The sequence below is a fragment of the Lolium perenne genome, chromosome 3 (genome assembly GCF_019359855.2).
Source record: "Lolium perenne isolate Kyuss_39 chromosome 3, Kyuss_2.0, whole genome shotgun sequence".
NCBI classification, from domain to species: Eukaryota; Viridiplantae; Streptophyta; class Magnoliopsida; order Poales; family Poaceae; genus Lolium; species Lolium perenne.
Genome location: NC_067246.2, coordinates 137,675,505 through 137,699,484, shown reverse-complemented (window position 1 = coordinate 137,699,484; position 23,980 = coordinate 137,675,505). Strand labels below are relative to the sequence as shown.

Here is a 23,980-nt window from a genome sequence, read left to right as displayed (position 1 = left end):
CCATGAAGCCAGCGGCGCTGGGAGGCTAGATCCGGGCGGAATCCCCCTTCGCGGGCATCAACGGCACTGTTGCCATCGGAAGCGTCCTCTACGCCAGGCACATCGCCATCATTCTAACGAGTGCTGGGTTCCGGCAAGGGAGAACGTAGTCCACTGTTTCATCATCCCTATCGCAGAATTCACATCTTCATCGGCGAAGCTAGCAACTCTGTTAGTTGCGTCAGAGTAATTCCTGCATGGACCGCCACTGACAAGGACACGTTCGCGGAAGTCCGATCTAGACAAGTTCCGCCACAGGCCGGATTGTGCATTTGTGACATTTTTTAGCAAATGTGTTACAATGTCTCAAGTTATGCCATGTTTAGCGTTTTTCTCGCCGTTCTTTTCTTCTTAAGAGAGAATTACGGTGTTTTATTGATTACGAAATATCAGGAAAAAAATATACCTCAAATGCACTCCAGGTTAGAGAAAAAAAACATGAAAAACTAGACGCTCACAACTACAAGCTAGGATATGCGCCGCAACATTCATCTTCCGACCATATATAGTGATTTATTGAGAACGAGTTGAATCTGTTTGCCAAAACCTCCATATCATTCACCACGTTGCCAATCACATAACGATCTTGCGCTGGAGAGATAGAATCCGTTGTACCATAGAGAGGCAATCGGTAGCCAAAACAATGTCTTAGAAACCCTTGTCAGTAGCGACCAACAGAGCACTCCGCTTTCATATTGCTAGTGCTTCAGCCAGTTCATGGATTGGAGTACTAGCCATTCCTTCACATGCTGCAAGCTTGAAGATGCCATTATGATCACGGAAGACTGCACCCCATCCCATCCTTTGTTCGTTCGAAGATAGCTGCCTCCACATTCACACAAATTGTGCCCGCCGGTGGTGGAATCCGACGAATCTAAGAAGGAATCACACCTTTTAGCAGAACCTTCCTAATAAGGAGACGGGATTTTGAAGTTCCTTTTTTTTTCTTTCTTTTTTGCTCTTTTTCTTCGAATTTTTTTTCAAAATTCTATGGTAGCAAGATTATTTGATGTTGCTAGAAAAAAGCACGCACAAAAAACACATTTCTTTCTAGTACTCTAGATACATCTATATTAGCATCAAATAATATGAATCGGAGGGAGTACTTTAATTTGATTTTCACCTTGGGCTAGCCATATTTATCAAATTTGTAGCCTTTGTCGTTTGGCTCCTCCAAAATTCTGTTAGGATGAGCTGGCTCATCCTCATCATCCAGAAAGAAAACAACGACAAAACATATTTGTTTTATTGAGATATCTAATCAGATTGAAATTGATGTTGAGGACACGATCATTCACATCAATTGAAGCATGCTTTTTTAACAATGCAGAACAATGTTCAACAGGAGGAGGGTTGGCGGATGGCCTTGGGGTGCCGCGTTGGTCGGTTACTAGCGATGGGATGTTCAAAGCGCATGGAGCCTCCATGTGTGGTTTTGATAATTGATGACAGTCCATATGAACTAATGTTTACATTGAATTTTTCGTATAGGCTTTGTACATAGGCAATGCTTAAACCATATGTTGGTTTTAAGGTTGCAAGAACAATCAAATTAAGAAGATCAAGTGACAAGTATGTATTGAAAAAGAAGATGGAGTGAGATGTCATGTGCATCTTTAAGACATCACCAGTATGAAGAAAGAAGAAGCGTTGAGCCAAATGTCAAGTGTGTTTTCTTGAAGGGAACTCTCATCTGCATATTCAAGACACCAACAATATTGATGAAAATATATGAAGACAACGCTTGCAATTTTTTTTTGAACAAAGCAGGCGCCAAAGGCGCAACAACTCTTGCCATTAAAATGGTGATCATGGATACATGGATGTGCCAAAGAAGAAGCCCTCCCATAGTGGTTTATGGGGGATCAATCCACAAGACTTCATCAAGCAAGTACAATCAAGGAAGACATTTCCATCTTAAAGAGGTCAAGATCTTTATCATCTAGCTCAAGTGAAATGCGCAATGCCAAGGTTTATTCTTGATAGGCTTGCTCTCTTACTAGTCTCTTGTTATAGTTGAAAGCCCGGGTTTTAGGTAGTTGGACGTACTATCAAGAGGGCTCTCAAATGGGTAATTTGATTGTATCGTTCGAAGAGAGAGAGCTCAAACCCTTGCGTGTTTTGCATCATATTTTTTTGGTTGTTCTTGGTTCTTACCCGTATGATGTTTTAGATCTTGTGTTCATTCTCATGACAAGCTCTATCTAATCATAAATAAATTTCATATGTAAAACTTGTTGCGTTTTGTGATGTTGAGGTTTTACCGGCTAGTATTCTTTTAGAGAGGTCAAACCTTTCTTCATTTAGTTGTATACTCCCATGATGTACTATGATGGTTCTCTGCATGATCTTGTAAAGCTTGTTTCTAGCTTCAAAATGATCCCAAGATCATCAAAACCGGAGTTCGGATGCTCTTGTTATGGCCATTTTAGTTTGGTCGTTCTGCTAAAAAAATTGGGAGGGAGAGGAGGGGATAATCAGGCCCGGATAGGTCAAAATGTCCAGACCAATGTCTGCCCCTCATCCCCCCACACCCACCAAGAAGTTGCCAGCATGCAGTAGGGAGGGCGAACAATCCGGCCCCAAGCCCTCGGATCATCCGGTCCCCCACACAGCCCATAATGGTAAGCTTGCGAGGGGAGGGGGGCTATTTAAAGGTCCTTCTTCCCCAATGGTTCCCCATCCTTTTGACAAGTTCTTCAACATGTTTTCTCCTCCATTCTTGACCCTCTTGAGCTTCTTATCTCATCAATCCCTCCATGTTTTTTGAATCTTTTTTATAGAAAAGAGAGAGGAGGTCTAGATCTACTTCTCCACCAATCAAAATCTTCTCTTAGTGAAGGGAACCTACTAGATCTAGATCTTGGAGTCTTTTGTGGATTTCCTCCCTTATTCCTCCCTTAAGCTTGTGTAGCGTTGTTGGAATTTGGCAGTGAAGGATTTGAATACTTGCGTACTTGCCCTTGCATTTGATGCATCGATTTGAGTTCTTCACGGTGATACGTGGAAGTGAGAGTTCGTGGGTGATTTCTCTTGGACCCTAGAGGCTTGTTGCCCTTTGTGGCGGTGTGGACTTTGTGGCGTTGTGGCCTTAGTGGAGGTGTGGCCTTTTGTGGAGTTGTCGCATTGTGGCCTTGGTGTAGATTACTTGGGAGATTCCAATTGTTGTGGAGTTACTTCAAGCTTATAACCTTCGTGGAGCTTACTTGGGAGCCTCCAATTAAGTTGTGGAGCTTACCCCAAGCCTATACGAGTTCGTTGACCATCCTCAAGGGTCTTATAGTGGATCGAGGATTTTCTTTTTTGTGGGAAGGCTCAAGGAAAATACGGTGTGCCATTGTGGCTGGAGTGCATTGTGCCTACACACTGCTCCAACGGAGAGTAGCACTCATAAGGGTGTGAATTTCGGGATACATCATGGTCTTCGCGTGCCTCAGTTATTCGTTAACCCAAGCTCATTTACTTATGCACTTTACATTATGATAGTCTTCGTGTTTAATGTTCTATAACTTCCTATCACTTTATTGCTTATCTTGTTTAGCTTAGGTTGTTGGTGCACATCGATAAATCCTTGTTTGTTGGTTTTATGCTTGTCAAGTTAAATGTAATTTTTATTCCGCACTTCCTCAAGCCCCTAAAGTAATACAAATTTAAACCGCCTACTCATCCCTCCTCTCTGCCCATCTGCTTAGGCGACATCCTTGATCTTTCAGATGTCAACCATACATGGTTGAAAGTTCCCTTCAAACCGTTGGCCTCTCCCGCACGCATTTTTGCTGGCATAGAAGTGAGCCCAAAAATGGATCATTGCCTATGTTTACCCATATATAGCAATCCAACACCAAAGCATGAGTCATTACACTATTTTCTATTTGGGTTCGAGACCATTTATGTGTAAGCTCTTAACTATTTTTTTCCAATAACAAAAAAAAAACAGTTTTAGGGTATCAGGATATGTATGGGTATAATAAGGGAAACTATATTAATGTTCATGGGTGCCAAAAAAATCCCAAAAAATCGTGGTAATTAAAAAAATGTATATAAAAATCAGAATTCTTTTCGGAAACCAAAGATGATCAAGTATTGTATTTGTATAAAAATATTTTGCGAGGAAATTACTATCACTGTATCCTAGGGAAAAAAGCAAAATCAAACAAGCCCCATGCCCATATACTATTGACGCTATATTCGTCATAAACTTATCTTTATTGCCTAGGATACCATGAAATTATTTCGATCCCAAACATTTTTATACAAGTATAATACTTGATTATCTTTTATTTTCTGAAAGATTTAGGCCTGTTTCAATATTTAAAATTACCACGAGCTTTGAGATTTATAAGGTGCATCCATGTGGCAAAAATTCACGACCTGTAATAAGCTCTTCTCTTTTCTTTTTTTTGAACCGATGGGTGAAGTCTTGGAGTTGCTTCCACGTGAAGGAAAGAAACCGTGTCGAGTTGAGTTGGGAATTTGCAAAAAAAAAAAAAAAGTTGGGAAGTTACGAACGGAAGCACCACAGAAATTTCCGGGAAAAACAAGACAGCAGTTGACGACCTCGTCCCCTCCCTCGCCACCGATTCACCCAAACTCCACCTCCGATCCTGCCGTCGACGCTACCAAATTCAGCAAATTCGATATCGAAACACTAATCCCAGTCAACCCACCAAGCCGCCCAAGAAGTAGTTCGGTCCGCCGAGAAGCAATTCGGAGATGAAGAAGATCTTCGGCGCCAAGAAGAGCCAGGACCCGCCGCCGTCCATCCAGGACGCCACCGACCGGGTACGAACGCATCTCCCCATCCCTATCTCTCCTCGTCGGTTCCTCATCTAATCCATGGCTGCTGGCTGGCTGGTTGCGTGGGCAGATATACAAGCGGGGCGACACGGTGGACGAGAAGATCAAGAAGCTCGACGCGGAGCTGGCGCGGTACAAGGAGCAGATCAAGAAGACGCGCCCCGGCCCCGCGCAGGAGGCCGTCAAGGCGCGCGCCATGAGGGTCCTCAAGCAGCGAAAGATGTAACCAACATCGCTCCTCTTGATTTCTATTGTTTCCTTTGTAGCAGTAGGATTAGAATATAAGCGTCTCGATTTAGAGATTAATACCCCCATCTCGCCAACTATATTAGTATATGTAAGCATTATTAGCTACCGAACCCACCTAATGGGGAATATGTTTCTACTTGCATGTTTGGTCATTACCTGATCCTGGCGCACCCTAGATGGAAAGCTGCATTTACCAAACAGACAGTCCTACTAGGATTTTTGTTAGATAATAACAAGTACTCGGTAGCACACCTGATTTTTTTTTTTTTGAACTAAAACCATGACAAGAATTATGAAACGGAGGGAGTATATCCTAAACTAGTTAGCTGGATCAATCTTCGGACATGCCATCCTCACTTATCTTACTTCCTTCTGGAACAAATGTAGTCACCTCTCAGTATCGTCCTTCTGCTCCAGTGGCGGAGCTTGGAAGAAAACAATGGGCGGGCCAAGCTAAAAGAGAACACTTTTTTACCTAAATGATAACACTACACTTGAAATTACTAGTTATTACTTAAGACTTTTGGTCTCATTGGTTACAAAATCTGCAGATTAACACATACGTCTATCAAATTGCTAACTAAGAAATAGGGAAAAGAAAAAAAAATTGCTGGACTTGGAGATTAGAGATGGGTAAGAGCTAGATACGGTGGCAGGCTGCAGCTACCAGCTGCTAGCGATGCTCCCTGGATGCTGAAGTGTGGAGTGCTGGACCTCCAGTCGGCGCCCCATGGATACGGCAGCGCTGCTATTTGCCAGGCCAGTGCTGCTCAACTGCTTCCCTCGGATCCCCTATTCCTGTGCCTGAATTTCCAAATCTAGCATTCGAGCAAGCAACACTCTATGACTGCGAGACAGAGGAAGAGGACAGAGGTATCGTGGGAGACAGACGAATCATAAGGGCCACGGGAAGCCTTGCTAGTGGGTCGGGCCACACCTACATAGCCATATATCGTTTTTTCCCAAAAATCCTGGGCGGGCCACGGCCCGGTTTGGCCCTAACATAGCTCCGCCAGTGTTCTGCTCCACACCAACGGGTCGCTACGCCAGACCCTGTCAAAGGAGTCCCCAGAATGCCCTGTTATACAAGTTGCAGGGGTAGTTGTGGGTAGTCTTCAAACTACCTGTGTTTGCTCCTCCTCTTAATATCTTGTTTCCTTTGCAACACTAGAACTAGGAAACTAGCACCTTGCAAACTACTACTAATAAACAGCGGCTGATGAACCAGTGGGGATTTGGTACCCTGACCTCCTCCCAACTTCGTTGGGTCCTCCGTGAATGCTGCTGGCTTGCATATAGTACAGATCTGTTTCTGATGGGAATCTGCATTTACCAAACAATTTTTGGATTTTATTTGGACCCTGAAATTGTTATTTAGAGCAAATTTAGGGCACCTCACAGTATATTATGAAAGCTATATGCCTAGTTGTGGATATTTTGCACTGTTATGTTGGCTTTTGGCTTTGGGACAACTAATTAGACATTAATAATGGAACAACAATACAAAAGCTTGTGAGCTAAGAACATATAATTACCCAAACCTGATCCCTTTTGGATGTCGATGGGTAGTACCTCAATGTTTATATGTTATCATCTAAAAGGTTGTTACTATCTGAAAAATGGCTGAATCCTGAATCTAGTTAGCCTTCCTCTTTACGCCTTCAGAATTTTCCTACTTTATTATAGGCTATTTTTTATAGGGTCAAAATATCTTATTAGGTAAAGGTCGTGCTCTTATCTTCTTAGGTTACTTGATACATAATCTAGGATTAACTGATTTGGAAGGCCAGCAAGTTTGTTACTAGCATGGAAGCTAATGTAGTAATGTAGGCAGGACAAAAGAGGAATGCTGTTGTTCCTCCATGCTCTGGGGCTTGGCTATTTAATGGAGCTGATTATCCTGTAGCATTTAATCATTCTTTTTGCGGCACTAGTCTATTAGTAAATCCAGTGCTCCTACCTTTATACTCCACACGCTTTCCCTACAGGTATGAAGGACAGCGTGACATGCTGTACAACCAGACGTATAACCTCGACCAAGTTGCTTTCGCATCAGAAGGGATTAAAGATGCTCAACAGACTGTATGCTATCTTGGTTTCCCTAACAAGCTGTTGATAGTTTATGTTTCTGGCTCCCAGATTTATGTTGAAGTTCTTTTTGTTTAACAGATGACTGCAATGAAGGCTGCCAATAAAGAGCTTAAAGGGATGATGAAAACTGTGAAGATCGAAGATATAGATGTACGCAGCATCCTGTTGTTTACCAGATTCTCTGTGTTCCCAAGATATTTCGCTTATATATTTATTCTAGTATGATTGCTTAGTTTTCTTGTTTAATTTTGTTTCACTAGAGCATGCAAGACGAGATGATGGATCTTATGGATGTGAGCAATGAAATACAAGAAACTCTCGGTAGAAGCTACAATGTCCCAGATGACATCGACGAGGAAGAACTTATGGGAGGTAAGGCTCTTTGGTCGTTGGTTATTCTTAGATAATCCTAACGCCAGGTATTCTCACAGCCGCATGCCTTAGAGTTACTGAGACGCCTAATGTTTCATTTTGTCTGTTGAAAAATGCAGAGCTTGATGCTTTGGAAGCTGACATGGACTTCGAATCGAGTTCGGTTCCATCTTACCTTCAACCGGACAAGGAGTCAGATCTAGATTCTGAGCTCAACTTACCTGCTGCGCCGAGTGGTCATGCAGCAGCCCCGAACCGGCAGCAGGTATGCCACTTGCAAGAATGTCCCTAATTCACAGATTGTGATACTGGTATCCTTAGGAGGAAATCAATTGGTAGAAGAAATACATAGAAGGAGAACTAGCTTTACATTGAACTAGCTTGATAGATTATTTATGCCATTTCCCATCCAATCCACAGTTCTTGAAGCTGTGAATGGTTTTCTTTATATTGTCACATGCACACGATCTGATGGACAGTTTAGATACTCGAGATCCTTATAATGTATGAACTAGCTTTACATTGAACTAGCTTGATAGATTATTTATATTGAACTAGCTTTCTAAAAAGACTTATATTTCGGAACGGAGGAAAAACATTTTAGCTCTTAAGTCGTGTATTTCTGGCACACTGTCATGATACATACCTATGTTGGTGTGAAAAATTGAGCGTACCCTAGCTTGATCTTAGTAGCAGAAGAAACACAGAGAACGGGAACATGCAGACCTTTTTCATGTGAAACATGTTTCATATAGGACGCGTGATGGATTTGATCCTGTGATTTGGAAACAATTGCCTTCATCGACCATCTCTGACCTATTAATTTGTTACATAATACTTGTTAACCATCTGACACCACACCTAGCTACTTAAATTGGCTCGATTCCAGCTGCCCTGATTGTCTGTCTACACTTGTAACCAGTGGAGTAATTTGCTGCTTGTTTTTCTCTGTTGGCGCAGGAGGATGAACTGGGGTTGCCTACGGTGCCGCATGCATCAATCCGTACCTGAAACTAATGAATGATGGTGTAGGTTTGATTCTCGATGTAAATGATTGACTCCGCTCTTCATTGTATCTTTTTTTTCTCTCTCGTATACCACTACCATTTGTTTGTTAAACGATGGAATATATCTCCTCTGCATTGTCTGGTCGTGGCTTTTAGAAAGAGGACTGTAAATCCCATCCTGGTTTCATGTCTTGTTTTGGAGTAATGCATGAATGATAAAAGGAGCTGTAGTCTATTATTATTTTTAGTTCAGTTGAAATATGATTATGACGAATCTTGAGATGAATTTGTGTGGAGACATTCGACCCCTGTAGTATATCTACTCATAGGAGTAGATAAATTATCGTGGGATATTGCTGCTAACTATCCTGTTTCCTCTCACTCTGTTAAGGTTATGTTTCTCTGTCACCTTGATACTTGTTTGCTGGCACCCGATGCTTTTCATCTCGTCTCATCGTTAATCAACTGGTCTGTATTTTGTTTCATTTCAGTTGTGAGTCTTTCATTTCAGTTGTGAGTCGACACTTGAAATTTAGTAAGCTACAATGGGAGTAGCTAGATAGAAACATCATGTTTGTAGCAATAAATAGACGAGAGATAGATGCATGCATGGAACATCATTGTAAGCAGAAGGGGGCAGTCTATTTCCTCGTCTTACCACTACTCCTGCTCGTCTCCTTGCCATTGACATGCTGCAACCTGGCCAGCAAATCTCTACATACTGGTCCAAAGCGTGTGAACCTCCGCTCAGCTTCTTCTTGCTCACCTGCCGTCACTTCACTTCACTTGTTCTGGACTATTACTGCATGATGCTAAATTAACACCTCTCCGTACACATCCATGCTGCAAACGAACACTTCAAACCACAAACGCTCTGGATTTTCTTTCTCAAACACCAGATGAATCAATGGGTTAGAGTGTGATTAATGTGCAGACTAATCTATTAGTGGCCAGCCACAAGAGCATACCGATGGATGCATTATTTTGCCCATGCTCCTGCTGCCCTTGCACCTACATTTGTATCACATTCACACATCTGCTGCTGCTGTCATCCTGTTTTTTTTTTTTTTTTTTTTTTTTTTTTGAACGAAATACATTTTGGCTGGCTCCAACTCTCGACACATAATAGTATATTGGATCAATGGCACAAATGGCTCCATACGTTCTTGGCCTGAGTAAGGGTGTGTTTGTTTGGGCTCCTCCCAGCCGCTCCAGCAGCTTCTGGGTTTTGGAAGCCGGAGCCCAAACAAACACCACTTTTTTGGCGGTTTCAGTGGAGCGCTTTCAAAAATTACACTACGAACGAGAAGCTACGATTTTGGTGCTTCTTCCAGCGGCAGCGGCTCCAATCTTTGCTTTTTACCGGAATACCCTCCCACCAAATCACATACTACCTCTATCCATAAATAGATGGCAAAAGTTTGTCTAAATTTGAATGTATCTAGCCATGATTTAGTGTATAAATACATCCGAATTTAGACAAATCTTTGGCATCTATTTATGGACGGAGGGAGTACAACAACACAAATGCCTTTGTACCGGTTCGGCTCTATTTCTTTCGTCTCCCCGAGCGAGCAAACAGAGCAGATAAGAGCATCTCCACTCGTCCCCCCGAACAGGCCCCCGGCGAGCCATTTTTACATCCGGACAGCGTAAATCGGCCCAGTCGCGCCCCCGGTTCCTCGTTTTCGTTCGGATTTGGCCCTTCATCCATCCGGCGAGCCCACGCCATCCCCGGCCCCCCGGGGCGCTCTCGGGGACTCCGGACGAAAGATTTTGGCGCGAAACGTCGTCTGGACCCGCGTAGTCGGCGACAGGAAAACCAAATCCTGTCGATTTTCCCTCCAATTTTGCTTGCATATCCCCATTCTCTCCAATTTGCTTGCATATCTCCATTCTCTCCCGCCGAATTTGTCCATTCTCCTCGTCTTCCAGTTCCAGTTCCCGGCGGCGTCTTCTCGTCCACCACCGCTCTCCTCCTCGTCTTCTCGTCCACCACAATGCCGCCGAAGGCGACGACGAGGAAGCTGCGGGCGAAGAAGGAGCGGCCGCCGGGCATGACGAACGCAGAGTGGGCGGCGGACGAGAAACGGCGCGAGGTGGAAACATGCGCCAGGGCGGAGAGGGTGAAAAAAGCCGCCGCCAAGAGGGCGGCAGCGGCGGCCCAGGACGAACAAGCGAGGAAGATCAGCATGGCCATGAGCGGCGGCGGCGCCATGTTCCCCGGCCAATGGCCGGCGCAAGGTACAAGTAGTTCCCCGTCGTCCTTCTCCCCTTCGATGTACTCGCCGTCGCCGCCTGCCATGTTCCAAGAGGGCGCCTACGTCCAACCGCCCAGGCTCACGCCGTGGCCGCCCGAGCTTGACGTCGGCATCGGCGGCCAGTTCGAGGGCAGCTCGCCGGTCATGCGACGAGGGCCGCTCCCGTTCGGCGCGATGGCGGCGCCGAACGAAGAGGAGATCCACGAGATGATCACCTCCGGCTCCATGGCCGCCGCTGCGAGCCCGGGGTTCTTCATGGCCGCCGCCGCCGCGAGCCCGGGGTTCTTCACGCAAGAGGAGGCGAGGGCGACGGCAGCTGTGGCGGCGCGCAACGAGCATCGGGAGGATGTTGCCGACGGAAGCCAAGCCGTCGAAGAAGAAGACGAAGAAGAAGAAGAGCCAACTCAAGCCGCCGCCAACCTGTCGAAGGGGAAGAAGAAGAGGAAGAAGGACTCGCCGCCTGCCGAACCGCGTATCAAATGGACGCCGAAGGAAGAGGAGTGCCTCGCCGAAGCTTGGATGACCGTGTCCACGAACGGCATAAACGGGGCCAATCAGTCGTTCGACACATATTGGCTTCGAGTGAGGCAGACGTACGAGGAACGCAAACTCGTCGATCCGTGTAATTTCCCTCCGATCGCCGATCTGTGGCCTTTTGCTCCTTTTGCCGATCAACTGGCCGTACTTATAGCGCGGGACGACGCTTTGTTTGAATTTAAACTATGTCCGCCGAACTCCGGGTGGACGACTGGAAATACGATACTCCCCACGACTTAATTTCGTCCAATCCAGCGTTTGTTTCATCCGAATTTGGACGTGGGGAGCCGTCGCACCCGACGGACCACCACCAAGTCGATCTACGGAGACCGGCGCCGCAGCACACCTACGGCGGTAGGAACGGGAATCCCTAACCCCTAAAACCATGTCCCCGACCTCAAATCGTCGCCGGCCACGCTACCTGATGCTCACGCTGGAGCTCCCAGATCTGTCGCCGCCACCCAGCTCAGATTCCCCCGATCCCAAGCTGAGCTCGCGCGACCAGACCATGCCACGAACTCCCTGCTGCCCCTGCCATTTTCTCTGCTTTGCGTGGTTCGATTAGCGTTGCTGTGCATCTAGGTGTGCATCTAGGCGTGATGTGCCACTTGCTGCTGTTAGGCTAATTTATTGCAGACGTATGGGAGAGGATAAAAAATGCAGTCAAATTGCTCATGTTATAATTGGTGTATGCAGATAGGTACATGTTAAAATCAACCAAATAGCCCACTTTCACGTGATAAATGTTTATATAGTTATAACAGTACAATTAGCACTTAAATCCGATCAACACAATTATAAGGGTATTTAGGCCATTTCAACAAATTTTGGTGCAGCCACAGCTACTCTGTCAGCCGAAACAAACAAATATCAGATAACTTCAACCTTCCAGCCCCAGCTGCCAGCTACCGCTGATTCTGGCAGCTGCATCTGTGGAACTCCAGCTCAAACAAACACACCATAAGCCCTGTGGCTCCTTAGCATCACCATGTGAAGCAGCGGCTTTCTATATCCGCTGCACAAGCTCATGTGGGGGCATCTCTGCCATTTTTACCACCTTGTGGGAACAATCATCTAGCCAGTCAGGTACTTCCATTGGCACACAAGCTAGCAAATGTTCTTGAGGGATCCATGCTTAATTTCTTTCAGGATATGATGATTTTTTGATAAAGGATGCTTTATTACTTTGCGAAAAGCAATTACATCCAGCCTCTGCATAATCAGGATGCACACAGCTGTTCAAGTCTCCAGAACGAACAAAACATAAAAAAGGCGAAATACATCTCGAGACGATGAACTGTAGAGCGCCTAAGGAGAGGGTGGAGCTGCAATCCGTAGACTATGCTGCCACCCATGTAGGGAAAAAGTATCCCTCGCCGTAGCCTCCAACCGTGTACAGACCTCCGTAAATAGGTTTTGATTCTCCGCCCGCTGAAGAGGTAACCATGAACGGAGAATACCTGTACATCTGTAGATGACCTGCAACAAAGAACAGTTTTTATCGTTAAAAATCTTGTCATTTCTACTTAGCCATAGCGCCCAGATAACTGCTAGCGCCCCCACCCTAAGAAGCAACTTAAACCTTGAATCAACACCGTGAAGCCAATTGCCAAAGACATTTGCCACACTAGTCGGGGGATACAGGGTAGACGCTACTTGGATGACTGACCATATAGATTTCGCAAAACTGCACTGGAAGAATAGGTGTTTGATGGTTTCATCATGATGACAGAAAACACACCGCGAACTTCCGTGCCAATTCCGCTTAACAAGATTATCTTTAGTGAGAATAACTCCTCGACGAAGGTACCATCCAAAAATCTTTATTTTTAATGGTATCTTCATCTTCCAAATTTTCTTATTATTATCAACTGGTAAATCAGAATGAAGGATTGCATTGTATAGAGATTTAACTGAGAAAGAGCCATCTACATGAAGATTCCATCTAAATTTATCCGGTTCCGGGGATAATTGAATATCACCCAATCGTTGAACTAGAGTATTCCATGCTGTTAGCATTTGTCCAAGTAAAACCCGTCTGAACGTCACATTCGGTGGTGAGGTAGCCATAACGGTAGCAATGGTATCACCTTTGCGACGAACAATACTATACAAAGCAGGATATTGTTCACTCAGGGAAGCATTGTCCAGCCAAACATCTTCCCAGAAACGTATTTGTGCTCCATTCTTAATAGAAAAAGTACCATGACGAAAGAAAATATTTTTCGTCGCCATGAGACCAGCCCAGAAGTGAGAGTCCCCGGGTTTCCAAACCACTTGGGAGAGCGTCTTCGAGCCAATATACTTCCTCCGAAGAATAGTTTGCCAAGTCTCATTCTCAGTAAGAAGATTAAAAAGCCATTTACCTAGCAGAGCAGAATTCTTAACCTCCAGGTCATGAATTCCAAGTCCGACTTGATCTTTGGGACTACACACTATACTCCATTTAACCAATCGATATTTCTTTTTCTCGCTGTCTCCTTGCCAAAAGAATCTGGATCGATAATAATCGAGTTTATGCAGAATTCCTTTCGGCAGAAGAAAGAATGATAACATATACAGTACCATATTTGTTAGTACCGAGTTAATGAGTACCAATCTTCCTCCTATGGACAACAATTTATCTTTCCAACTACTAAGGCATTTCTGTAATCTTTCTTCCACAATCTTCCATTCAGCAAGTGTAAGTCTCCGATAGTGAATCGGAATACCAAATACCGAATAGGAAAATGGCCTTGCCCGCAACCAAACAACTCTGTATATTGAGTCATGTCGTTTTGGGCATCACCGAAACATAACAATTCACTTTTATGGAAGTTAATTTTCAATCCCGACAACTGCTCGAAAGCTGCTAAAATTAATTTGAGATTACGAGCTTTTTCGAGATCATGATCCATAAAAAGAATTGTGTCATCGGCATATTGAAGGATAGATATACCCCCATCAACCAAATGTGGGATCACACCCTCAATTTGACCATCAGACTTGGCGCGCTCTATGAGTATTGCGAGCATATCTGCTACAATGTTGAATAACATTGGTGATAGCGGATCTCCTTGGCGTAACCCTTTGCGTGTCTGGAAATAGTGGCCGGTGTCATCATTGACCCTAATTGCCACGCTACCTCCATACACAAAATCGTGAATAAGAGCGCGCCACTCAGGAGAAAAACCTTTCATCCTGAGTGTCTGTTGTAGGACAGACCATTTGACCTTATCATATGCCTTTTCAAAATCTAATTTTAAAATAACCCCATTAAGTTTCTTGGAATGCATCTCATGTACCGTCTCATGCAGAACTACCACTCCATCAAGGATGTTCCTTCCTTGCATGAAAGCAGTCTGAGAAGGTTGGACAACATGATCCGCAACCGTATTAAGTCTAATGGTGGCCACTTTCGTGAAAATCTTGAAACTGACGTTTAAGAGGCAAATAGGTCTATATTGTTGAATCCTTTCTGCCTCATTAACCTTCGGTAACAAAATTACTTCACCAAAATTTAGACGAAATAGTTCTAGTTGTCCTGTGTGAAGATCACTGAACAAATCTAGAAGATCCAATTTAATAGTATCCCAGAAAGTTTGATAAAACTCCGCTGAGAAACCATCTGGACCCGGTGCTTTATTGCATTCCATTTGGAAAATTGCCTTCTTAACCTCATCCTCAGAATAAGGTGCGGTTAAGAGACCATTTTCTTCTGGAGAAACTTGAGGTATATCATCCGTTCGGCTCTCATTAAGGGAGAAAGAACTTTCCTCCGGAGGCCCAAACAGATCCTTATAATAATTAGTGATGTATGATTTGAGTTGCTCGTGCCCTTCAATGACCCCTTCATCTTGGATAAGAGAATGAATACGTTTTTTCCGATGTCTTCCATTGGCTAAGCCATGAAAATATCGTGTATTCGAATCCCCTTCCAAAATGAATTGGGCCTTGGATCGTTGATACTATTTGAGTTCCTCTTCGCGAAGAAGGCTCGACATCTACACATTGGATTGATTCTTAAGGTCAATCTCTTGCGTGGATAACGGTCTCACTTCCGCTAGGGCCTCTAGATCATCGATCACTTTTGAAAGACGAAGCTTTTCTTTTTTAAGAATACTAGCCGTATGGGCAGCCCAACCCGCGAGATGTTTACGCATAGCGCGCATTTTGTTATTCCATCTCGAAATCAGATTGTTGCCCCCGACTGGTCTTTTCCAAACCCTCTTAACCATCTCATGAAATCCATCTCGTTGTAACCAACCTAGTTCAAATTTGAACGGCCGTTTACAAACAGGTCGCGGATTCCCAGTGGTTAGAAGGATAGGAGCATGGTCAGACAGTTTTTCAATACGCTCTAGAGCGCGGACGGACACCATAGGATATTGATTCTCCCATTCGGTATCCATCAACACACGATCTAGTTTCTCGTATGTGGGTTCAGGCAAGCTGTTGGCCCAAGTAAACTGTCGACCGGACATAAATACCTCTCTTAAGTCTAAGCTATCAATGATAGCATTAAACAAGAAAGGCCAATGTCCAACAAAAGGGCCTTTGCTCTTCTCATGAGGAAATCTCAGCAAATTGAATCATAACTACTACTCGTACTATTTCTCTGCTATTTAAAAATCATTATCAGGTCTTGCTTAATTATTTACCTGTGGAGCAGCTGGGTAGTACATGCCGCCAACATCCAGTAAGGATGATCCAATATACTAGCCAGCTATAAATATGATTTTGTATGATACACATATATGTTACTTCCCGCAGTAAAGGTAGTAACATAGATTAATAACATGTACATGTTACTACTCTACGTTACTCTCACTATGACTAGCCTTAGATACAATAAGTAGTCAAGTAGTAATGAAGTGGAAACATAATTCCAACCGAATTGAGGCCTACTAGAATCAGGCTCTGCAGCATCTTCATCTTCTCACTGATCCTCTCCCTCCATCATTTAAGATTATTATTTAGGTGAACAAGTACTACAATTAAGCTTATGCCACCACTCATTCTTATTCTTACGAATCCTTTTCATACGAACCAGGCTCTGCAGCATCTTCATACGAATCCTCTTTCTTAACATTCAGTAGATTAGGCGAGAGAACACACAAACAAGCACACACACTCACATACCCCCTCTATGCAACGCTGTGGCTGCCCGTGGCCTGGCCCCTCCGAGCCTTCACATGAACGTACCTAGCCGCTGCTGCCAACTCCTCATTGGCATCAGCTACACCATGTCTCCTGCTTGCCCGCTTCCCCTTCACACCAGTCACACTGGCATTGCTGCGCCTCTTGTTCTTTCTACTAAGCATCATCTTGCCATCACTTCCATCTTAGATGGTAAAATCAGAGCACCAATAAGGATACAATTGCAGTAGATTACAAACATCCATTAACAGCCAACCAATAGGATGCATGGGCCCAGCGTGCAATGGACACTTGTGAACAGGATTCGTATGCTTCCATTGGGGAAATGTCACTAGCACACAAAATGTGTATTGTACTTTCATTTCAGAACTTGGATGGTTTCCGCTTGGGTGTAAAAGTTCTTATTCAAGATAATTAGGGTGCAACAGAGCCTTAAGTAACCCAGAATCGACAAAAAATAACCTTACAGAAAAAAGGAGATGGCAGATTTGTTCTCGTTCCCATAATCGATCAATATTGGGAGTAGCTTGAACATTTCTTTCCAGTGTGAAAACTTGCCAAAAAAAAGTGCACAGAAGAATGTGATTACAATCTCTCCGATCTTCTCGTGAAAACCAGATGGTGAAGGCTTGACGAATATCTATCGACGGCGAATCTCAACATTTTCATGAGGGACGAAGTGGGGTGTGGAAGTTCCCGGTGACTCGGACAACCAAAATGTGGTCGAAGAGGTCAGACCCATATAGCAAAGAAGAGAAGGAGAAGGGGTCACCATAGCAAAATGGCTGCATAGTCAAAGTGTCAAACTTGTTCCTTTACATTGCTTAGCTGCTGGCGTGGTTTACTTTTTTTTTAGATGAAAAGGGATCTCTCCCCAGCTCCATTCATAGAAAGAAGCCTAGAAACCGAGTTCAGTGTTTTGAGTTTTGACAGGAAACGGAAAAGAAAGACAGAGGGAACAAAACAAAGGGAACGGACGACTATCAACTTACTCCCTCCGTCCTCAAATAAGTGTACATCTAGCTCTAAATTTTGTCCATAAAAGAATGTACTTTTATCTTCCCAATACACTTTAATTGCTTCTATCCCGTCGCACGGAAATCAAACCCAATAATATTGAGCACATGTTTTTCTTATTTTCTACATGCAGTTAGCTCATTGGAGGTGAAAGAATTAAAGAGGAGAGATGCATCTTTCCAATGCATTTTTCACTCTACTTCATAATTTATCTTTAAAAACCAGCATGTACACTTATTTGTGGATGGAGGGAGTACGCTGTAGCTGTTGGCTCGGTTTTCTACCTCATCTGTTTAGTTTTAAGCTCAACCGTTTGAATCAGTGGAAGTTTGTGACTAGTCAAATGCTCGTGGCTCGTCTAGCTTGCTGATCAAGTTCATCCGATGCAACTTAATTATTAACTCGACCATCGTCGATAATGTAATTTAACTTCAAGTTTCTTGCAGCATAAGCTGATAGTGATGATCGTCCGTTCGATTAAATGATGTATGTGATGTACTATGTATAAATATGGCAATAGACATCAACACAGCACAAAGCCAAACAAACAAAATTGGACACAAGAAATGGACAACAGTAAGAGCGGCAGCGAGCGGAGGCATTTCATCCTGGTGCACGGGCTCGGCCACGGCGCGTGGTGCTGGTACAAGGTGGTCGTGGCCCTCGAGGCCGCGGGGCACCGCGTCACGGCGGTTGACCTCGCCGCGTCCGGCGCGCACCCGGCGCGCATCGACGAGGTGCACTCGTTCGACGACTACTCCCGGCCTCTGCTCGACGCGGTGGCCGCGGCGCCCGACGGTGGCGAGAGGCTGGTTCTGGTCGGACACAGCCACGGCGGGCTCAGCCTCGCGCTCGCCATGGAGAGGTTCCCCCGCAAGGTCGCCGCCGCCGTGTTCGTGGCCGCCGCGATGCCGTGCGTCGGCAAGCACATGGGCGTCACCACCGAGGAGGTGATTTCTAATTCTCCGTTGACTCAAACTTTCACTCTATAATTATACGTACAAGAATACAAGAAATAAAGTAGGAGTACACCATTTTCTCAAAAACATCAAGTTGATGAGCTGAGATGCCTATAAAGTTGAAAAAACCTGAACTTTAATTGTCAATCTCAAACTTTAGTTCCTCAGCGTTCTACTTGCTAGCTCTTTGCGTGTCGAACTTAAGAATTGACATCTTTCCCTCGTATTTTCATCACAACAAGCCGCACGGTCATGCAAATAAGAATCATAAGCTATCAAGGAAAGAAAATTAAAATATTTACAAAGATTTGGAATAATAAGGAGATTAATTCATCTACTCCGTTCGTCCTATGAAATTTGTCTCACATTTGTCCAAATTTGAGTGTATCGGTCTAGATACATCCAAATCTAGACAAAGTTGAGGTAAGTTTCATGGAACGGAGGGAGTAGTAAACCGTAATGAACCATAGATCCATTTAAAAAAAATCAGGGAAATCCAGAAACACATAATTTTAAGGAAGGAGAAAATTTGAAGGCATTACTTAAAAGCAAAAAACATGAATATTAAAAAAACTAGTTTTTAAAAGAAAAAATGGTAGAAACAAAAAGGATTTGAACTTTATTGACATCCATGAATCTTTAGCTTCTATATGAGTGTGCAAAAAATCTATACTATTTTTTCCGAATACAAATAAAGTTCCATTTAAAATGAATATTGTTTTAGGGTTGCTACATGTATGAAATTGTTGTTTTAATAGAGCAATGAACAAATCTAGATGGTTTTTACATTTGAGGAGCTACGAATTTTTCATATGTAACATCCAGAAACAAAACTTCTTCTATTCTATATTGTTCAAGTTTTAAAAAAATACAATAATGTTTTGAACATTCATACAGTTTTCAAGATGTAACTTTAACGACTGATTTATGTTATACTATTTGTATAACAGTTTACACCATTGTGAATATACTTTTCGTGATAAATCTATACATATGATGATTATCAACCCTCTATTATTAATACTTGAACAACTACTCTAGTTAATAAAATATAATTGTCTCACTGAAGGTATACAGAATTTGTTTTGTGAACCAGAAGAGTAAGACACGAAAGAGTGGCCTATATTACTCCGTTAATGCTATACTTATGTACCTTGTAATTTATGTGACCAGTTCATGAGAAGAACAACATCACTAGAAGAACTACTCATGGACTGCGAAATGATGGCCATCAAGAACAACCAGGGTACAGGGGTTGCAATCCTGGTGGGACCAGAGTTCTTAGCATGCAAATATTACCAGCGAAGTCCAGCTGAGGTACATATCACAACTTAGCATCCTCTTCATCCCCCATAATGAACTTAGAGAGGCTAGGGCATCTCAGCCATCTGTTTGGATGGATCATCCTCCAGATTTCATTCGTACTTTTTTGCTAGACGATGTAACCTTGGTTTGCAATAAAAAAAAAGTGCTTGAGTTGTAAAAAAACGTATCTCATCAATTTGGTTCTCCAAGAATATCAACTAACAATCCACCTTACCCATTTCAGTATAATTTAGCCATGCATAGTCTCATCACGTCATCTAGTTCAAAATTTTCTTGTAGGATTTGGCCCTAGCGAAAATGTTAGTTAGGCCTGGAAATCAGTTCTTAGAAGATCCAGTGATGAAGGACGTCGACCTTCTCACTACCGACAACTATGGTTCGGTGAAGAAGGTGTACGTGGTAGCCAAGGCCGATGTCTCTAGCACCGAGGAGATGCAGCGTTGGATGGTAGCATTGAGCCCAGGTGTGGAGGTCGAGGAGATCATCGGAGCTGACCATGCCGCCATGAGCTCCAAGCCAAGAGAGTTGTGCGATGTTCTAGTCAAGATAGCCAACAACTTAAATACCTATTACTAAATTTGAACAAAAATTGCGCATGTAACCTAATATTCATGTATCATATAGATAGCCATATTGGGGATCCATTTATCCTCGATGATCCATATTACTCTATTATCTACCGTGAGAAATGCTTTGTGATTTATGTTGTGATGAACCTATCCATAATAGGTTGTATCGGTCCACTTTTATGCATGCTAATCATTGGAATAAATTACGAATTGAAATCCTAGTCCATGATATGGACATATGGTAAGAAGATGTGATATTAGTCATCCAGCTACTTGCAAAGAGCGCATAGGCCGTCCACTAGGCAATAATATTTTTAGAAGCTGAGAAGGGTTTTCAAGTTAAATATTTTTATGTTGTGGTTGATATGGGCATAACTTCTTTGAATGAGAGATTTAAAGAACTCGTGGTGTTTAAAGATCTCTTTGATTTTTTATTGAGCTCGCACACCCGAAAATCCTTAAGTGATAGTCAACTTGAAGAGGATTGCAGAAAATTTCTCTCTTGAAGGTGGTTCATGTGATATTGAGGTATATGATCTGAGATGGTCTTTCCCTCCGAAATGTGATCGCCTATCCATGGCTCGACACACTTAGACGCCCTCTCAGAAATGACATTGACTTCCACAATATAGTTGATGTGCATCGGAAGGTTGGTAAGGGGCAATAAATCATCTTGCATTTTATCATGTTTGTTTCTCAAAGCTGAATCTAATCACATGCCTCGTTGTTGGAGAAGTTCACTTTGAGACCATATATGGATTTAAAACCCATCCCATAAATTTGAGGTTAATGGTGCAGTGGTGCATAAATTCTTTTTGACAGTCTACATTAGCAGCGCGCTAAACGGACACACTAGTGGTATTGGCCAAATTACTAGTGGCGTGCCAAAATGACATCACACCCGAATAACACACTACTATCGGTGTTCCCTTTGTATATGCCGCCAGTGTGTGGCACCCAGTAGTCTAACCAAATATAATTTAGTAGTGGCGTGGCAAATTAAGTGCACGCCATAGTAGTGGCGTGCCGGTTGTAGGACACGCTGAAAGAACATTTCCCGCCCTTTTGGGTTTTGTGTGTTTGATGTCAACACTAGGTATATATTTATGTGTGTTGATGTAGACAGGTACAAGTTTTCGAGAAATATATTTGATCGGTGAAATGGTATGGCTGTTCTGAAGTTCTGAAGGTCTTTTTGTTTCTGGCGGAAGTTTCGGCCCCAGCTGGCGGAACTTCCGCCCTGGTGCTTCCAGCAGAGGCCTCTCAGCGCAGCTTTGTTTGCAGGTTTTATTCCCTGACCGGAAGTTCCGGTGAAGTTGGCCGGAAGTTCCGGTCAGCGGAACTTCCGCCCAACTTCCGGACAAGTTCCGGAATTCTCGAATTGTGGCTCAGTAATGTCCAGTAAGGTTTTCTCACAATTTCGGAACTTGGCCGAAGTTCCGCCCTAGTTCCGCCCAAACATCTTCTGAACTGGATGTCAGACGAAGGCGGAAGTTCCGGCCCTCCTGGCTGGTACTTCCGGTGCAAGCCGGAACTTCCGGCCCTCCTGGCCGGAACTTCAGGTGTTAGTGAATTTCGCCCCAACGGTCAGATCTGAGAGCTCCAATCATATAAATAGCTCTCTTCTCCAATGGGACAAGTTTCTCAATCATTGCAAGAAAAATCTGCCAAGCTTCACCACCATTAGAGCCACCTCAAGAACACAAGATTTACAAGATCTCCTTCCTCCCCCAACCAAAGCTCTTGATCTTTGGAGATTCGAAGGAGAAGACACCGATCTACATCCTCACCGAAGCGTTTTTCATTTCCCCCTCATTTGTTTGAGGGATCTCATGCTAGTGTTCCTATTTGGTTCCCTAGTTGATGTGTTGTTGTTGATTGTTGTATTGTTACAGATTTGGGAGCCTCCAATTCAGTTGTGGATGTGTGCCCCAAGAACCTTGTAAAGGCCCGGTTTCCGCCTCGAGGAAATCCCTTAGTGTAAGTGGGCTAGGCCTTCGTGGCGTTGCTCACCGGAGATCTGAGTGAAGCCTTCGTGGCTGTTGGTTTGGCTTTCGTAGCAACCACACTACTCCAAACGTAGACGTACCTTCTTGCAAAGGAAGGGAACTACGGGAATCATCTCCGTGTCATCGCGTGCTCCACTCTCGGTTACCTCTATCCTATTCTATCTCTTATATTGCATAGCTATATCTTGCTTAGTTGTTTACCTTGTCATATAGGTAAATTCACTTAGTTGCATATCTAGAGAATTTACCTTTGTGTCAAGCCTAAATTGAAAAAGAACTAAAAATTGGTTAGCACCTATTCACCCCCCCTCTAGGTGCGGCATACGATCCTTTCAATTGGTATCAGAGCCTTGGCTCTTATTTCGGGCTTAACCGCCTAAGAGTATGCCGGACGACGGACCTATGGAAGGGGAGGCTAAGATGGTCACCATGGATGATATCAATTCGTTGAGGTCATCCATGGAAGCTCAAATGGAAAGCATGAGAAAGATGATTTCCGAGCTTTTGACTCCGCCCCGTCACGTGGCTCCCACCAAAGAGGTTAATGTCACGGATGCGTTAGAAGAGGGTGATGCTTCGGTATTACCCTCCGCTACCACACCCGTGGATGGTGATAACTTAAACACTATCAAATCTACCATTGCATCTCCTAATGGAACTAGTGGAGGTGAGAGCTACAATCGAGTGCCTCCACCTTTTCTATCTCCCGATATACCGGTTCTCCATCCTCATATAAACATCCGGGACGACCCACCTAAGTTTTCCGTTAATGATTACGATACTTGGCAATTTGAGTTTAGCTCTCATGTTCGCAGTGCCTCCAATGAACTTTGGAGAATCATCGTGGAAGGCTTCAAGCCTTACAACCCCGACAAGTTGACTAGAAGAGAAGCGGTTGATAGTCAACTCAACAACACCGCCTTGCACATGATTCAAACTAGTGTGGGGACAAAGGAGTTGTCTCGTGTTCGGCATTTCACCACCGCCAAGGAGGCTTGGGATGGTTTGGCCGCGAGTTGCATTGGAAGTGAGAGCAGAAGAAGGAACAAGTATAATGCTCTTCGGAATAAAGCCGAAGGATTCATGAGGCTACCGGATGAAGATCATGAAGACATGTATGGAAGACTTCTCACCGTTGCCGGTGCCTTCCGGAATGTTGGTGCCACTCACATTGATGACTCTTGGATCAAGGAAAAGTACATTGATTGCATGATGCCGTTTGAGCCTATTGATGTCAAGACTCTTGTTGGTAGAGAATGCTATGCCTCTCTCACCTCTCAACAAGCCGTGCACGAGATGCAAGCTCTCAAGGTGCTTGAGCAAAACTCTCATGATTCTCGCAATCATGCTCTTGGGATGTCAAAAGGGTCCAACCTTGCCTTGGTGGTCAACTCCGTGGAAGAAGTGATTCCTCAAGAATCTTATAGGGCATCTTGGAGCATGTCCTATCCGGAAGACTTGGAACACCACTACCATGACCACATGGCGTTCCATGCAAACACCTTTTGGATTGATCCATCCAAGGCCAAAGAAGACAACGTCAAGAGAAACAACTCAAGGGGTCCCTCAAGCTCGGGCCCAAGAACAAGATCTTGCTACAATTGCAAT

At 43.9% G+C, this 23,980-nt stretch overlaps 2 protein-coding genes across 2 annotated transcripts; both read left to right on the top strand.

The window, feature by feature from the left end:
• Positions 1 to 4,525: 4,525 nt before the first annotated feature.
• On the top strand, positions 4,526 to 8,841 carry LOC127342548 (vacuolar protein sorting-associated protein 60.1). The gene is made up of 7 exons (XM_051368522.2): positions 4,526 to 4,821; positions 4,907 to 5,058; positions 7,074 to 7,167; positions 7,255 to 7,326; positions 7,437 to 7,548; positions 7,668 to 7,813; positions 8,509 to 8,841. The coding sequence occupies exons 1-7, from the start codon at positions 4,753 to 4,755 to the stop codon at positions 8,557 to 8,559; spliced, it is 696 nt and encodes a 231-aa protein (XP_051224482.1). The 5' UTR covers positions 4,526 to 4,752; the 3' UTR covers positions 8,560 to 8,841.
• A 9,219-nt stretch (positions 8,842 to 18,060) lies between these two features.
• LOC127342547 (esterase PIR7B) lies at positions 18,061 to 20,627 on the top strand. The gene is made up of 3 exons (XM_051368521.2): positions 18,061 to 18,459; positions 19,642 to 19,785; positions 20,074 to 20,627. The coding sequence occupies exons 1-3, from the start codon at positions 18,076 to 18,078 to the stop codon at positions 20,368 to 20,370; spliced, it is 825 nt and encodes a 274-aa protein (XP_051224481.1). The 5' UTR covers positions 18,061 to 18,075; the 3' UTR covers positions 20,371 to 20,627.
• Positions 20,628 to 23,980: the final 3,353 nt, after the last annotated feature.

Excerpts from the sequence above, each read along its gene's own strand:
- LOC127342548 (XM_051368522.2), top strand. The coding sequence starts at position 4,753 with ATGAAGAAGATCTTCGGCGCCAAGAAGAGCCAGGACCCGCCGCCGTCC. Across the intron at positions 7,549-7,667 it reads CGAGGAAGAACTTATGGGAG|AGCTTGATGCTTTGGAAGCT; the intron begins GTAAGGCTCTTT and ends TGAAAAATGCAG. Across the intron at positions 7,814-8,508 it reads CAGCCCCGAACCGGCAGCAG|GAGGATGAACTGGGGTTGCC; the intron begins GTATGCCACTTG and ends CTGTTGGCGCAG.
- LOC127342547 (XM_051368521.2), top strand. The coding sequence starts at position 18,076 with ATGGACAACAGTAAGAGCGGCAGCGAGCGGAGGCATTTCATCCTGGTG. Across the intron at positions 18,460-19,641 it reads TGGGCGTCACCACCGAGGAG|TTCATGAGAAGAACAACATC; the intron begins GTGATTTCTAAT and ends TTATGTGACCAG. Across the intron at positions 19,786-20,073 it reads ACCAGCGAAGTCCAGCTGAG|GATTTGGCCCTAGCGAAAAT; the intron begins GTACATATCACA and ends ATTTTCTTGTAG.